A 14,888-nucleotide genomic window follows, 5' to 3' on the forward strand; every position below is an offset into this window, starting at 1 on the left:
TGTACAAACGTGGGTTAAAAATATTCCAAAGTTTTATTTAATAAGGTTTATTTTTTAGGTTTATACGGGTTTTAAATTTGAGGGCATTTTTTCTATTTAAGTGAGTTTTTTGCTATATTTGAAATATTTTACAAAAACTGACATTTTTGAAATTAAGGATCAAGTTTTGGCTATTTTTTTTATCAATTCTCCTCAATTTACTTAGATAACACTTGCATATGATGGGTATACTCTTTCATTTATCAAAATACCATTATGCAAATTAACTTCATAATCAAAACTGATGCATAAAGAGGATTGAATTGCAGGATAATTCGGTGGGAGGAAATCAAAAAAATACATTCAAGAACCAAGGCTTAGTACACCTCACACATAACACTTTAAATTATAAATATGGGTAATTTTGGAATGCAAAAAATATAATAAATCAGATTTTGAGTTATATTAGGTGACTGCTTAGTTGGATCCTAGTCATCGGTATTATTTGAAAAAATTACGTATTTTAAATAAATAAAAATAAAAGGAAGGGTTGTAGATGATTTTAAATGAATTTTAAGGGTGTAACCTCAATTTACTTAGATGACACACGCATATGATGGATATACTCTTTCATTTATTAAAATACCATTATGCAAGATTAGGACCTAAAGTTCCTTAATCCTCGTCATACAACTACATCAGGACCTGGAGATCCTTGATGATGATACAACTACATCAGGACTGGCTTGACCAGAAAGGCACTGACGTCGTGAGCAAAAAATTCAAAAAATTTTAAAAAAAAATCGAATACCAAAAAATTATGGATGTTTTTCCTATAAATACATAACAATTTTATTCACTTTCTACACCAAATCCTCATACAAACTCTTCTTCTTCCAATATTTGTAAATTGTAATTTTTTTTTTCTTGCATTTGTAAATTGTTTATATTTTCTTCCATATATTTTTTTTCTTACATTTCTAAATTGTTTATATTTTGTTGCATATTCTTTTTTTTTTCTTGCTCTTGCCCTAGCCTTTTTGGGTGGAACTAAAAAAGGCAAGGCTATCACTATTCATGTGAATAGTAATAGCCCTTACCTTGCCTTTGCCTTAGCCTTAGCCTTTTGGGGTGGACATGCTTTTAGAGCACTTCCACTTATTTTCTATGACAAAAGCAAGTAATAATGATTATTGTTCACATAAATAGTATATGCCTTATCAATTTTTTTTTTTTGTGCTATTCTACTTATTGCAATGGCAACTCAAGAACAATTACTATTCACATAAGATTTTATGTATGAGATTAATAAATCAAATTTTTCTAGGTATGTATTTTTTTTAAAAAAAATTTGAATTTTTTGGTAATGTTTAAGAAATTGTTTCGATTTTTAAATTTTTTTTTCTTTACTGACGTCAGCACCTTCAGACAATAGCTCGGGCTATCTTGCCTTGGGCCTTGCCAGCTCTTGCCCGGGCTGGATGTCAGCGCTGGAGCTGATTTTGGGAGACCGGGGCCTTTTGCCTGGGCTGGGCTCTTGGAATCCATTCGTCCAAAAAAATCCTCTCCGAACCCAATATCATCGTTCCCCTTGTAGTCTCCCTCATATGCCCTAGATTGCTCATCTGCTGTCGGCGGTCAGGTACTGTTCTGTAGCAGCGACGTCGTCTATCAGGTACTGTTCTCGCCTCTGGAACTGAGTCGTTAAATCTTTCGTTCCAGGTCGATACCGTACCGCAATTGGGTACGCTCGATCCAGATCGAAATTCATAGGGGGTGAGCGAATTAGGCAACTATGAGGTGCACTGACTGAGATACGAAGCAAACTGGGGTTCATTATGTTTCTGTTAGATAGTTCTTAACACTTTTTTATTTTGTATTATGTTATTTATGTGATTATGGTTTTATAGATTCTTGCCGAGGCTTCCCCGTGAATTTTGACAACAAACCGCGAGCGACAAACTCTCTGCAACCATGGTTCGTTCTCCATCTCTCTCTGTCTGTTTTAATTTTTCTCTAGCTTTCATATTGTTCAGGACATGATTTCATATGGTATACTATTGTTGTTTGTGAAATACAGCCGCAGGGAGATTACATAGAGCTTCACAGGAAGCGGTATGGGTACCGACCAGACCACTTCGAGCGAAAGCGCAAGAAGGAGGCTCGTTTGGTCCACAAGCGTTCAGAGACTGCCCAGAAGGTCATCAATTCTCTCCTTTTCTTCTATTTTCCTTAAAAGTTAAAAATCGAAGTGAAATTTGTGCTTATTCTGTTTCTTTCGAATGTTTGTCATGGAACAGGCTCTGGGTATCAAGGGTAAGATGTTTGCTAAGAAACGCTATGCAGAAAAGGCTCTCATGAAGAAAACGTGAGTTCTATTATGCGGATCTCATTCCAGTTTATCATTGTGTTCTGTTGATTATTCTCTGAAAAACTACTCATTAACTCTTTAAGTTTCTTAGAAATGATATCTTCTTACTTAGTAGCTTTTCATGTAGTCAACCATATTCCCTTAGATTGTTAAGATAAATCTCTAAGAACTTACAATTGCATTAAATTGATGCTTTTAACTTTTATTTTTCATATTGCACTGGTGGCATGATTATTAATTTGGTGTGACATATACACCTTGACATAGCTACATTCATATTTACAACTGTATGACTCTACGTATACACCTAGACATAGCTACGTTCACATTTACAACTGTATGACTCTACGTAAGTTTATTTGCTTCTTTTTATTGTTTCTAAATGTCTATCATAGGTAGTTTGCCTGTATGTCAATACCTCGGTGTATTAGATTTGTGTGCATGCAACTGGTGAATTATATTTATGTAAAATAAAAGTATTGTTTGTGAATGTCGACAGGTTGGCTATGCATGAGGAGTCATCAACTAGGCGCAAGGTGGATGATGATGTTCACGAAGGAGCTGTTCCAGCATATCTTCTGGATCGTGACAACACAACACGTGCAAAAGTAATATGTGCTAGCTAGTATTGATTTTATGGAAATATATTTCATCATGTTTTTTATCTAACATTATGCTGGAAACAGATTCTCAACAACACCATCAAGCAAAAAAGGAAGGAGAAAGCTGGGAAATGGGAAGTCCCTCTACCCAAGGTAAGAACATCTGCCACATTCTTCCTTTAGCCTCTTTACTTTTCTGTGTGAATGAATTTTCGGTACAGTGCAATAGCATTTCTCTTTTGTTAATCTTGATATAATTTTCTGACTGAGTTATATCTTCTCCAGGTAAGGCCTGTGGCTGAAGATGAGATGTTTAAAATTCTTAGATCTGGAAAACGCAAGAGTAAGTATTCTTTAACTTTTCCTCAATATTCCCATACCAACCACCAGAGTCTTGGCTGGTTTTTCCCCTAAATTTATGATTATTAATTAGGCTTATGAGAGTTAGATTTCCCTCATAACGAGATGAAGTTATTCATTATCTTGATTTTTTCATGGTAAGCTTGTATAAATAATATTTAGGATATGTGAAAACTGATGCCAGTATTTTCATTAAATTTGTTGTTTTGGTTCCTGGCAGCTTATATACTTGGTTCTGTTTTGTAGCCAAGCAATGGAAGAGGATGGTAACAAAAGCCACATTTGTAGGACCTGGTTTCACGAGGAAACCTCCAAAGTATGAGAGGTTTATCCGGCCCAGTGGATTGCGATTCACCAAAGCTCATGTGACACACCCTGAACTCAAGTGCACTTTTAACCTTGAGATCATTGGTGTGAAGAAGAATCCTAATGGTCAAATGTATACCTCTCTCGGTGTCTTGACCAAGGGAACCATCATTGAGGTACCTCATTTGTTATGTGATGATTTATTGCATGTATAAAGCCAATCCACGGTGTATTTCATTATTTACTCATCTATTCTGTGGATATCAGGTGAATGTAAGTGAACTTGGTCTAGTCACACCTGCAGGGAAAGTTGTATGGGGTGAGTTCAACCTTTATGTAGCGTTTTGCTATCATGCACACTTTTAAACGTGGATTCTTTAGATTCTGACTTGTGTTTGAGAATTTAACTTTTGCTTTGTGATCGATGCAGGGAAATATGCTCAGGTGACAAATAATCCAGAGAACGACGGATGTGTAAATGCAGTCCTGCTCGTTTAAGAGGGCCACTCGATGAGCATCACTGAATTGTGGAGTGGACTTCTGGCGTTGCATCTGGTATCCATGTCGCATCATGCACCGCCAGCCAATATGTCCTCACCCTTAATGTTTTTGACACAAATATATATGGTTTTAAACTGAGAGATCGAATGTTTATGCCACACAATTTTGTCTCTAGAACCTGAATGTTGAGTGCATATTGTGGCTAATTCAGAATAACTCTTTGTTCAAATTTATTACCAGATCAGTGTCATTAAGAAAATTTTCCAGTGGACGTTTTTGTCTAAATTGTATTGTGTGGTTCAACAAACTAAAAAAAAGCAGGGATTGCAAACATTTTCCATTTAGATAACACAATTTAAGCTGATTAATGTATGATCTTTGTCACATAGCATTTAGTTTTTCGGCCCAGGTAAATGCTAGCACACAAACCAAATCCTAACAATGACAAGCGCTTCCGCATGAATTTTCCGTGACTAGTAATTTCAACCATGGAAAACGTCTAATGACCCAAAGAGCCTCCTCCATGCTATATGCATCGAGGTGTGACAATGTAATGACCAAAATGTCCAAATTTAGCATAGGTACTCCCAAGATATTAGTGTGTGTCGAAGAATAATATGCCCATAAATATTTTATTTTATTAATATTCTTTCAACCAATATTTCCCTTTGTTTTAGTTCTTTAATCCGCTATTGTTTTTCATGGATTGTTTGGTTGAAAACAAAATTCATCTTACTTGCATACGGACCAACACATGAGCAAGGAGGTGCACTGCACCTCCCCTAGCCGGAAAATTCTTTGGTGTGGCTAGAATTTGCCCCTTTGCTGATGCCCACCACATGTTCGATTAGATATTTGAAAGAGACTTCGTAATATTCAATTTGATTTCTGCTTCACATAAACTTGTTGTCTCCCAAATTCTCTTAATGGTGTATCTCTATTTAATAAATATCCATGAACTTTAATCCCCCTTATTTGGCATCTGTCCTTTCTTAGTTTCTCAACTTCTAAGTTAATTTTGTTTTATGCATATTTCACTTTTATTTATTCAAAGTTTCTCTCTTTCTTGTTGACTAATGTAGATGGGTTCATTGACTCCTTGCACTTGGATTTCCCTCACATACTTTTAGCCTTTTAAATGTTGTCACTCCCCTTAAAAATTCATAGATTCGCCATTGCTTGCATACTAGTAATCGTATGTTCGAACTTTGTTTTACATTCCTACACAAACCAAACATGGGAAATGAATCTCTATTTCTCATCTCTTGAGAAAAGACATGGAAAATTATTTTTCATCAAATACTTTCAGCGAACCAAACGGGTGACTATCACTTGTATTCAAAAAGCCAGAACTCAATAAACCTCAAGCTCATTCGCATAAGCATTTTGGGCGGGCTTTGAGCGGAAGAGTTTTTCAGTGTACCCAACCCAAACCTCGACCCAAAACCCCATTTATGCTCAACTCGACAAAATGTTCGAAGTCACCGAGATAACGGCTAACCCAGTCTCCTCTCTCTGCAAATGTTCCTCTCTCTCACGAGTAGAGTTGGTAAGTCAAGGCTTGGCTTTTTCTGCACTCTCCATCTTTTCCTCTTTGCCCAGTTCAGGATTGTGACCCAAATGATTCGTAATATATGTGCATATATCCATTAAGTTTATTATTTAGGCGATTTTCATGATCATAATTGATATGCGTCGGTTGGAAATTTTACGAATTCTTTGATTGTTTTTATTATTTATTTTTTTTAAAACCTTTGGAAGTTGGTAATTTCTATATTTACTTTGGGTGTAGAAAGCTAATTGCTTTGTAAATCAGTTTCTTTGCTGCTAAATCTTGTAGTTTGTTCGGGTGATCTCCCAACTTATTGTGTGATAAATTCCGCAATTTTAGGCTAGTGAGGGAGGATTTATGATACAAATGAAAGATAATTAAGGGATTATTCATCGTTAACGTAATAAGGATAGCTTCAACAGAATAAATAAAATTATCAGAAGAGATTGGTGAGGTGAGATTTCATAAGTGGAAATTCACCAAATGACCCGGGCAATACCGTACGATTCCCTCCATTCGCACTAGACTAGGTCCAGTTCTCTTAGTAGATAGGCCGACCAATGCTTTATTTTAAGAATAGGTTATTTGTCTTTTAAGCTAATTCTGCCTTGTTTCAATATTGTATTTGATTTCATAGAGACACCATGTTTGTGAATTTTACACTAGTTCATGTCATGTAATGCTGATACTTCTATTTTCCTATCTCTCATCTGGACCCAGTTTTGACCCAATCTTCTCCTTGAATGAGAATTTACCAAGAACTGGATAATCTTTCGTTTGTTGGAAAATGGCAAAGAAAGGAAGCTCAAAGTTGAATATTGCTATTATTCATCCCGATCTGGGTATAGGTAATTTCTATTTCTTCTTGTTATCATTGAAGATTGTAAAGAAGTTGTTTTGGCCTTATATTGTTGCAATGTATGTGCAGGTGGAGCTGAAAGACTAATGGTTGATGCAGCTGTGGAACTCGCATCCCATGGGCATAACGTTCATGTTTTCACAGCGCACCACGACAAAAATCGATGTTTTGAGGAGACTATTTCTGGTGTGCCTTTTTTGTACTTCAAATTTATCTTTGAAATCATGGTATTTGTGAAAATGTGGTGGGGTTTAGTTAGTGTTGGAGTGTGTATGGCACAACAAATCAAATAGGAGCGTGTTCGTCAATCACTAAAACTCTTGCCCATATTCTTTGCTGAATACTATTGTTTTCTTTTGACATAAAGTTGCAAAAAGAGGCATTGTAATGCCATTTGAAAGTTGAAATCAGAGATGTACATGATGACCTAGTTTACATACACAAGAAGATAAAATTTTGTACGCATCCTTTTGATTGAGGAAGAAAATAAGTCACAGTAAAATACTGGAAGATTTCAGGTTCAATTAGTCTTGGTGTGTGTATTCTAGGAGTAGCATGGTTAGAAATACAACCTGCCTTGAGAAATTCATGGCACGTGTGTGCTACTAAATAGTCGGATGGGTGTTAGGCCTTAGAGTTGGAAGGTGACTTATACTTTCTGCTTCCTTTTTGGGGAACCTGTTCTCAGTTTAGTGTTGATTAGCTATCATTCAAAAGCAGTGCATAGTTTGATGTTTAATGTTATTGGTTTGTCAGGTACCTTTCCTGTGACTGTGTATGGTGCTTTCCTACCCCGACATATATTCTATCATCTTCATGCTTTGTGTGCATATCTACGGTGCCTTTTTGTTGCTCTGTGTATGCTAGTCATGTGGCCATCATTCGATGTGATACTAGCAGATCAGGTTTCTATTGTCATCCCATTGCTGAAGCTGAAGAAGTCAACAAAGGTGCTTGAACCTATCTTGTAATTGTTATGTAGCAGTGTTTGCTCTTATAGTTGTTTTATGTGTTGCATCTTTGTGTGCAGGTTCTGTTTTATTGTCATTTTCCAGATTTATTGCTGGCTCAACATACAACTATTCTAAGGAGGATATATAGAAAACCTATAGACTTCATAGAAGAAATGACAACTGGTCTGATTCCATTTCTTGGTTATATCGTTTTATGTGATGTGTCTACTGCATCTCTTTAGTTTGCTGTGTGTATACAACTATTCCTTACCACATTATTTTTTTAAATGATACTGCTGCAGGAATTGCAGATAAGATTCTTGTTAATAGCAAATTTACAGAATCTATGTTTGCAAAGACCTTCAGGCGTCTGGATGCACAAGGAGTTCGGCCAGCTGTTCTTTACCCAGCTGTCAATGTGAATCAGTTTGATGAACCCACCAATTCTTACAAGTAACGAACATGTTTGTTTATTTATTGGTTCCTTACTGTTTTAGACATGCTTTTATTATTCCATATCTAACCATTTCTTTGATGACTTTTCTTTGAATTTTATCTGGTGATTTACAGTTTCTGTTCTTCTTTGTTTATTTCCTTGTTGCAGGTTGAATTTTCTGTCCATCAACCGTTTTGAGAAGAAAAAGAATATAGACTTGGCAATTTTAGCCTTTTCTATGCTTCGCACCCTTGGAGGAGATGTGCTTCAAGACCTTAATCTGGCTGAAGCTTCCTTGACAATTGCAGGCAAGTTCCTACTTAGGTATCTGCCTGGGTATATTGAAGCATGTTTTATGCTAATTAGTAACACATCCCTTTTAAAAAAAATATTTTATAGGATATATGTAGCTAGGCAAACAATAAAATGGACTTTAAATTACTATATAAGCTACGGGTTAGTTATGCTTGGTCCTTGTTTTCGGTAATTCTCGATGATATTTGTTTGGGCCATATACCAAAGGATCCAATGCCTACTCGAATGCCTACCAGTTGACATTGATACATTAATGCAACATCATTTCATACTTTGATTGATAGGAGTGCATGAGTTACTGCGCATACGGATGAAAAAATTGATACATGTCCTTTGTTTTAGGTGGTTTTGATAAGCGCTTGAAGGAAAATGTTGAGTACTTGGAGGAGCTCAGAAGTTTAGCGGAAAGGGAAGGAGTGTCTAGTCAGGTTAACTTCATCACATCTTGCTCGACAGCTGAAAGAAATGCACTTCTCTCCCAATGCCTATGTGTTCTTTATACGCCAAAGGTGCTAATTACTTTATTTTGTTCCATTGATTGGATGTAGTGAAGAAATAAATTTGACATGCAGTGTTCAATAATGCAGGATGAACACTTTGGCATTGTTCCTCTGGAAGCGATGGCGGCTCACAAACCTGTTATTGCATGCAATAGTGGGGGACCTGTAGAGACAGTTAAGAATGGCGTAACAGGATTTCTTTGTGAGGGTAACTCAAGAGAATTCTCCTTGGCTATGGCTAAACTCATTCAAGACCCACAGATGGCACAGAGAATGGGTACGGAAGCTCGAATGCATGTCACGGAGTCATTCTCTACAAAAATATTTGGTCAGAATTTGAATCAATACCTTGTTGATGTTGCTCGGACAAAGAGAGACTGAGAATGAATTAACATAGCAGGATACGCAGATGTTTTGTATTCGCTTGTTTATACATCACTCTTCCCGGGTGTGTTTTCTTTTTTTATTTCTTCGACTTACCATCCATACATCTGTAACTAGTTGTTTAGCTAGTGATTCAGAGAGCTAACATAGTTTTCTGGCTTAACATACAATGCCAATTTGCTGCATTTATGAACATTGGAGAGATTCTATAAAGCACAAGTGGCTTGATATATCCTTGTTATACCTAAAACGTTACTAGCTAGTCCCGAGATCAACCCAAAAATTCATCTATTTGTTAATTTAGTTGACAAATGGTTTGTCAAAAGGAAGACGCAGATGTAGGTTGCCCGCTCGTTTGTACCTAAATTCGAATCCCCTTCTCTGTAGAGTAGTTTCGGCTATCTCTTGTATAATGAAAAATGGTCCCAAAAACAATGGTCGAAAGGAAGCTGAGATTTGTTTTGCCAGAAACGAAGGGTGATCGGTGCAAGGGCAGAAATTGGAACACATTTTTAATCACTCGAGACAAAATATTGTTTGCACAGACCTGAATGGATGGTATAGTGACCAAACCAAAAGTGAACCGATCTTATTCTATCCAAATACACGTTTACCAATCAACAAAAAAGGGTGTTGGGAACCGAAAAAATAGGGTAGTAATTTTTGACGAACAAGTTACAGAATCATTTATTCTCAGGGTATTACAAAATATAAATTTCTGTGAGCAAAATTTCAGCTAAATTGATGCCAAAAATACGATGTCAACAGCCCAAAGACTGAACTGATCAATCAGATTTAATATGCCGCAAAAGAATTATATAATCAATTCAAAATTTCTCCGGAATTGGCTTGAGCTTGATAGCTAACACTGACTGGAAAACCAGCTTGGAAGTTATACTTGAAAACATCACCTAGTCTTTACAATATTCTGACTCGGTCTCCTTCCTGACCTCAACGTCTCCACAATCGACCTTGCTGCTTCTGTTCTTGCATTCGCCTACAATGTCATTCGAATTTTGTAAAGTAAGAATTTGTGACAACTTGTAACATTATGAAGTATATAACAAATGGATGGTCAAGCATGTTTGGGACAAAATCTGAATCACAAACCCAGGCCACCTGTGCATGTGTGTGTGCAGCGAATCTCAGAATCTCGTAACAAATTTTTTTTCTTTTTTTCTTTTTATAAAGAGGGGGAAGGTGGGATTTCTAAGCATTTTTTATTATCAACAAGAATAGAACAGCTCCTCAGTCGCCTGACTTATAAATTTCGAAAAAAACAAAGGTTAATAAACACACACATATTAAGAATATACTTTACCTCTGATGCTCTTTAGAACGCCTAATGAACTCTGCAGGGATATCACGCCCTTCATATGATGCTAATACTTGCCTAATATCTGCTGGAGGATTACGGGCGACAACTGCACAAAAACCAAGCACAAGCAAGCGGTAATGCATTTCTCAGAAACATTAGTTGATTTAACACAAACATGATGAATAGAAATAATACAAGAGCTACTGGTGCTAGAAAATAAATGAAAATTGCAGACTTACATTCAAGAAATGGTATGAAATCCACAAGGGCTGTGTCATCCATCTCATACTTGTATGGCTTTATGATGGCACCATTTTCAGGCTGAAGGCTATTTTCTCGTGCATGGGCACTCAGATAGATGATTTTATTTGGATCTCTATTAAGTTTGGAAAGGTCCTGCCAAGAGAAACTACACCTCATATGCTTTACTAAACACACGTCAAATTCAGATCCAGATTTGTTACAGATGGATTAGCCAATTAAGAGGAACAGAATTTTTGAATCATTAAACAGATTGGAGTTTATCAATTATTTCATGGTTTGACATGGGATGCGAGTAAGCATTTTGGTTGCAGCAGACAGTTTGTGCAACTTGTAGTTAATATGGAAATTTTCTGAAAGAAATATTAAGAGATTGGCAAAGGCAAGGTTCACCAATCACATAAAATAATTCCATGCTAAAAGAAGCAATTCAAAGATGTCAAACATCAAAAAGGTACAGAAAAGATGGAATTGAACATCATTTAATGAAACAAGTACCCAACCAACTTACCCTATAATGTTTTCCATTCTGATACTTAGTGGCAGCCTTTCCTAGCCTATATCTTACACAATGCTTTGTGTCCAGTCTCTCCATTACAGGATCTACATACTACATATACCAAGAAACAGTTAGATTCTGTTAGTCTAATTAATTTCCAAGAGAAAGAATGGTAATGTGAAATATTGAAATACCATATTAGAATAGTCTGAATACACGATGATTTCATAAAACTGAGCAAGATGTTCCAAGAAAGCATCAACTCCAGGTCTTTTGATAGTCTGCCAACCCTTTTCTCGCTTTACATGCCAAAAAGAAACGTGAGTACAAGTATCCACACCAAAAAAAAGAAACAAAAAGAACTTTCAAGGCATGAGGACTGTAGTGCAGAACACTTTTACATGACATGAAAAATGTGGGAAAAGATCATTGCCAAGATGTCATGAGATCACCAAAAAAAACAAAAGACTACCCACTACATCTTCTAAGACCGTGCCAAATCTTGCCATCCTGAAAGAAGGAATTTTTTCAAGTAGGAGATACAACCACCATTTTCCAGTCCTAGCCTTACCGTCCAGTAAGAGTAAAGTAATGTCTCCTGGAGATCCAAAACAAGTGTAAAAACATGTCGCTCCATGGGATGCAAATCTGGAAGAAGCTTCTCTGCATATGGTTCAGTATAACCCTATATGACAGTAACAAGAAACTGTGTCAAACAAATCAAAATGATGATGCTACACTGTGCCGATTGCCGAAGCAGAGAACCAAAACTGAAAGAAGAGAAAAAAGAAAGAAAAAAAAGAGAGAAAAGTACACACTCGAATTTGTTCTTCAATCGTTCTCCTTGCATCAATATAAACTTCGGCTGCTTTAGCAGGCACTGAAATATAAGATAAAAACGAATCAGCATAATGTCGGTAACAAATAGAACTATAATTAGAAAGGATGGCTTGTTTGTGGTACTAAGCAAAAAGTTGCTATTATCAAGTCATGTGCTGCTAAACATCAAGCCCATCAGGTGACAAGTGTCAACCAAATGAGCAAGGTCAATATACTTCAAAACAATAATTATTAACCATCAATATACTTTTTTTACAATATACCATCACTACACAATACACTTCTCTGTGATAAAGAGTTGGATCAAAAGCTCACATATGTATTTTTGTAATTTTCTGATGTTCACCAACATGATAAAGTTACTATATGCTGAGTAATTAACATACATGAACTACACAATAAAATAAAAGTAAAAGATAATTGAGGTTAATTGATGCATCCTCTACGTAACCAGCTCCAACATAAAGTGAATTAATAGCAGTCAAAATTCACAAAAAGACTGGAAAAACTGCTGAAACTGTGTAGCAGACAAATGTAATGCGTGAGGCATGGCTATTACTCAACAGAGGTGTAGTTCAGGAACCCACCTGTAATTGCAGAAGAGTATACCCGATTTTTAAATTTCTGCAGAACAAATTAAAAACAAAATGTTAATCTATTGAAATTGCATCCCTTCCAAGTACACAGGTAATAAGATAACATAAAGCATCATAATGAGAAAGGCCGCACAACTTCATATGACGGAAACTAATGCAACCTACACTTGTCTTTATTCTGTGTGAATTTTTTTTTGGTCAGAATATTCCGTATAGATTAAAACACAGTTTCTCTGGTTAACAATTGCTAAAATATTTAGTGATGAGTGACTCAATGTATGCAAACTACAGCATACAATGTTTGTTTATACCAAAACTGGATATGCGGATACAATTCATTGTTCTTAAAATCAACAGACACAAAAGAATCCTAAATAAAGGCATGGTTATCTGGTTTTCCTAAATGAATTTTCGGATACAATCTTGAAAACAACACAGTACCTGAAAATAATAATGTCAATTTTTCAATTTTCAATAACCTTCTATCCGAAAACTCTGAAAATATGCATCCTTGACTAAAACCCCAGCTCACTGCCATGCTTAAGTATTTGGTCAAAATACCCCTGAATTTCAACTGAACCAGCTTGACCAGGTCAAAGGCAGTCGACCAAACACTAACAGCAGTTGACTGTCATCCTCTATACATGTCAAGAATTTTAATATTAAGCAGTTGACAGGAAATTGTTTCTGAAACAATGTGAACTAAATGCATATCCTATTTTCACTCTTCTCAGAAACTCATCTCGAACATGTTTTACAGTTCTCGAATTCAATATGACACATGTCTGGAAATATTAAAAATATTAAAACACAACTTCAATTTTGGATTGAATCCCTAGTTTTTCAAAAAAGTTTGGGAAACTAAAGAAGCCTTATATTTTGTTCTTTCTCTTCCCCTCTCTTTTTCAGGTCAAGTTACTCGGATATCATTTTTATGCAAAGCTAACCTGATAGTTAGCATTTCATGCCAAAAAATGTAGAAAAATATCAAGTCATTCCCAGAGCCAAGTAACTGCATTCGTAAAACAAAGTTCCAAGTCATACTTACCTCAAGAGCAGGTGCATCATCTGCCACCTTGATATTTGAAGGTGCTGCCCGGAGAGCCTTTGTCTTTTCCTCGATTTCATCCACAGAGTATGCTGCAAAACAAATGCGAATCCAAAATTCACTCTCCCTCTTTCACCAACAAACATAAAGACCCACAAGAATACCAATTAAGCCAATATTACCAACACAAAGCTTTTCTGTTTAGCCAAAACCCACATCAAATTTCGCTTCTACAAGCCAAGAAAAAAGAAGAAACCCAAATTTCACAGTCAAAATCAAACCCCGAATCTTACAACTCTGCATTGGTTTATAAAATCAGCTATAAATGAAAATTCTTCATCATGAATTAATCTAAAACACCCAACACCAAACTTTTCTTGTTCTTTTCACCCAAAGCCCACATCAAAGTTTTCTTCCGAATCCCAAAAAAAAAAGAAACCAAACAAAAAAGAAACCATCATTTCCAAATCAGCGCAGCTCATACCATAGGAGGCATAACCAACAGTGGCAGTGGCTCCAGTGATCGCGCCAATGAGCGAGTACTTGAGGAAGTTCCAAGCTTTTCCACTTGACGCGTTCGAAGCCTCAGTGCTAGGTGGTGGTGGCGGTGGTGGCGGTGGAGGTGAGAGATCGGACACTAGGGCTTGAGCCCCGATGAGCGGCTCTTTGGGAGGGGTTGAAGCCACATCGGAGCTGAATAGGCGTCGATTACGCTTTAACAACCGGGAGACTAAACGGGATCGAAGCAGTATCGAAGACATTTTTAGGGTTTTAGAGAGGTTTTGCTTGTGATCGCCTGTTTGGGGTTAATAGGGTTTTGCGCAAAGAGAGAGACTGAAAGGGAAAGACAGAGAGACACAGGGGGTGTTTGGGTATTGGAATTGTTTTGAACTTTCAAGGGTTAATACGGAGGGGTGTTTGGATGTCGGTTGTTTGTAGTGATTGGTTTCTAGTTTAGTCAAGAAACTCTCTGTTTGGCAGCCGACTTATTTCTTTCTTTTCCAAATATATTTTTATTATTATTTTCTTTTTTCCAAATTTTTGTTTCCATGTTTTTATTAAGAAATGATAACCGGACTCTATTTTATTCCATTTAACTTTTGAACTATTCTTCCTCATCCGACTAAAAAGATGGAACTATCGTCTTAATATGTCACTGCAGCACTAGTCCCGGAATTATCTTAAACTTAAACGCATCATTTTAGTCT

At 36.4% G+C, this 14,888-nt stretch overlaps 3 protein-coding genes across 5 annotated transcripts; 2 read left to right on the forward strand and 1 right to left on the reverse strand.

Moving 5' to 3' along the window:
• The first annotated feature begins 1,521 nt into the window (after positions 1-1,521).
• On the forward strand, positions 1,522-4,404 carry LOC148919046 (uncharacterized). 2 transcript variants are annotated; one of them, XM_089048533.1, is made up of 10 exons: positions 1,522-1,654; positions 1,890-1,956; positions 2,060-2,179; positions 2,280-2,347; positions 2,850-2,958; positions 3,037-3,105; positions 3,238-3,295; positions 3,559-3,794; positions 3,886-3,937; positions 4,049-4,404. In XM_089048533.1, the coding sequence occupies exons 2-10, from the start codon at positions 1,954-1,956 to the stop codon at positions 4,114-4,116; spliced, it is 783 nt and encodes a 260-aa protein (XP_088904659.1). In that variant the 5' UTR covers positions 1,522-1,654; positions 1,890-1,953; the 3' UTR covers positions 4,117-4,404. The 2 variants fall into 2 exon arrangements, with proteins under 2 accessions (XP_088904659.1, XP_088904660.1); XM_089048534.1 differs by lacking the exon at positions 1,522-1,654 and having other exon boundaries at positions 1,872-1,956.
• Positions 4,405-5,490: 1,086 nt separating this feature from the next.
• Positions 5,491-9,350, forward strand: LOC103342728 (uncharacterized). Of its 2 annotated transcripts, none has more exons than XM_008246368.3 (9): positions 5,491-5,668; positions 6,392-6,519; positions 6,600-6,716; positions 7,287-7,480; positions 7,561-7,666; positions 7,786-7,936; positions 8,088-8,227; positions 8,577-8,743; positions 8,822-9,350. In XM_008246368.3, exons 2-9 carry the CDS (start codon positions 6,459-6,461, stop codon positions 9,113-9,115), a joined length of 1,230 nt encoding a protein of 409 aa, XP_008244590.2. In that variant the 5' UTR covers positions 5,491-5,668; positions 6,392-6,458; the 3' UTR covers positions 9,116-9,350. The 2 variants fall into 2 exon arrangements, with proteins under 2 accessions (XP_008244590.2, XP_088904526.1); XM_089048400.1 differs by lacking the exon at positions 5,491-5,668 and adding an exon at positions 5,731-5,755.
• A 390-nt stretch (positions 9,351-9,740) lies between these two features.
• Positions 9,741-14,641, reverse strand: TIM50 (Haloacid dehalogenase-like hydrolase (HAD) superfamily protein). The gene is made up of 10 exons (XM_008246367.3): positions 14,165-14,641; positions 13,681-13,772; positions 12,624-12,660; positions 12,015-12,076; positions 11,768-11,881; positions 11,391-11,495; positions 11,209-11,307; positions 10,676-10,832; positions 10,440-10,542; positions 9,741-10,115 (listed from the first exon to the last, which is right to left on the reverse strand). Exons 1-10 carry the CDS (start codon positions 14,439-14,441, stop codon positions 10,070-10,072), a joined length of 1,092 nt encoding a protein of 363 aa, XP_008244589.1. The 5' UTR covers positions 14,442-14,641; the 3' UTR covers positions 9,741-10,069.
• Positions 14,642-14,888: the final 247 nt, after the last annotated feature.

The sequence above is a fragment of the Prunus mume genome, linkage group LG3 (assembly GCF_029339155.1).
Source record: "Prunus mume cultivar Tortuosa linkage group LG3, ASM2933915v1, whole genome shotgun sequence".
NCBI classification, from domain to species: domain Eukaryota; kingdom Viridiplantae; phylum Streptophyta; class Magnoliopsida; order Rosales; family Rosaceae; genus Prunus; species Prunus mume.

Excerpts from the sequence above, each read along its gene's own strand:
- LOC148919046 (XM_089048533.1), top strand. Across the intron at positions 2,959-3,036 it reads ACAACACAACACGTGCAAAA|ATTCTCAACAACACCATCAA; the intron begins GTAATATGTGCT and ends TGCTGGAAACAG. Across the intron at positions 3,795-3,885 it reads CCAAGGGAACCATCATTGAG|GTGAATGTAAGTGAACTTGG; the intron begins GTACCTCATTTG and ends TGTGGATATCAG.
- LOC103342728 (XM_008246368.3), top strand. The coding sequence starts at position 6,459 with ATGGCAAAGAAAGGAAGCTCAAAGTTGAATATTGCTATTATTCATCCC. Across the intron at positions 8,228-8,576 it reads AGCTTCCTTGACAATTGCAG|GTGGTTTTGATAAGCGCTTG; the intron begins GCAAGTTCCTAC and ends CCTTTGTTTTAG. Across the intron at positions 8,744-8,821 it reads GTGTTCTTTATACGCCAAAG|GATGAACACTTTGGCATTGT; the intron begins GTGCTAATTACT and ends TCAATAATGCAG.
- TIM50 (XM_008246367.3), bottom strand. The coding sequence starts at position 14,441 with ATGTCTTCGATACTGCTTCGATCCCGTTTAGTCTCCCGGTTGTTAAAG. Across the intron at positions 12,077-12,623 it reads ATACTCTTCTGCAATTACAG|TGCCTGCTAAAGCAGCCGAA; the intron begins GTGGGTTCCTGA and ends CTTATATTTCAG. Across the intron at positions 11,882-12,014 it reads CGATTGAAGAACAAATTCGA|GGTTATACTGAACCATATGC; the intron begins GTGTGTACTTTT and ends ACTGTCATATAG.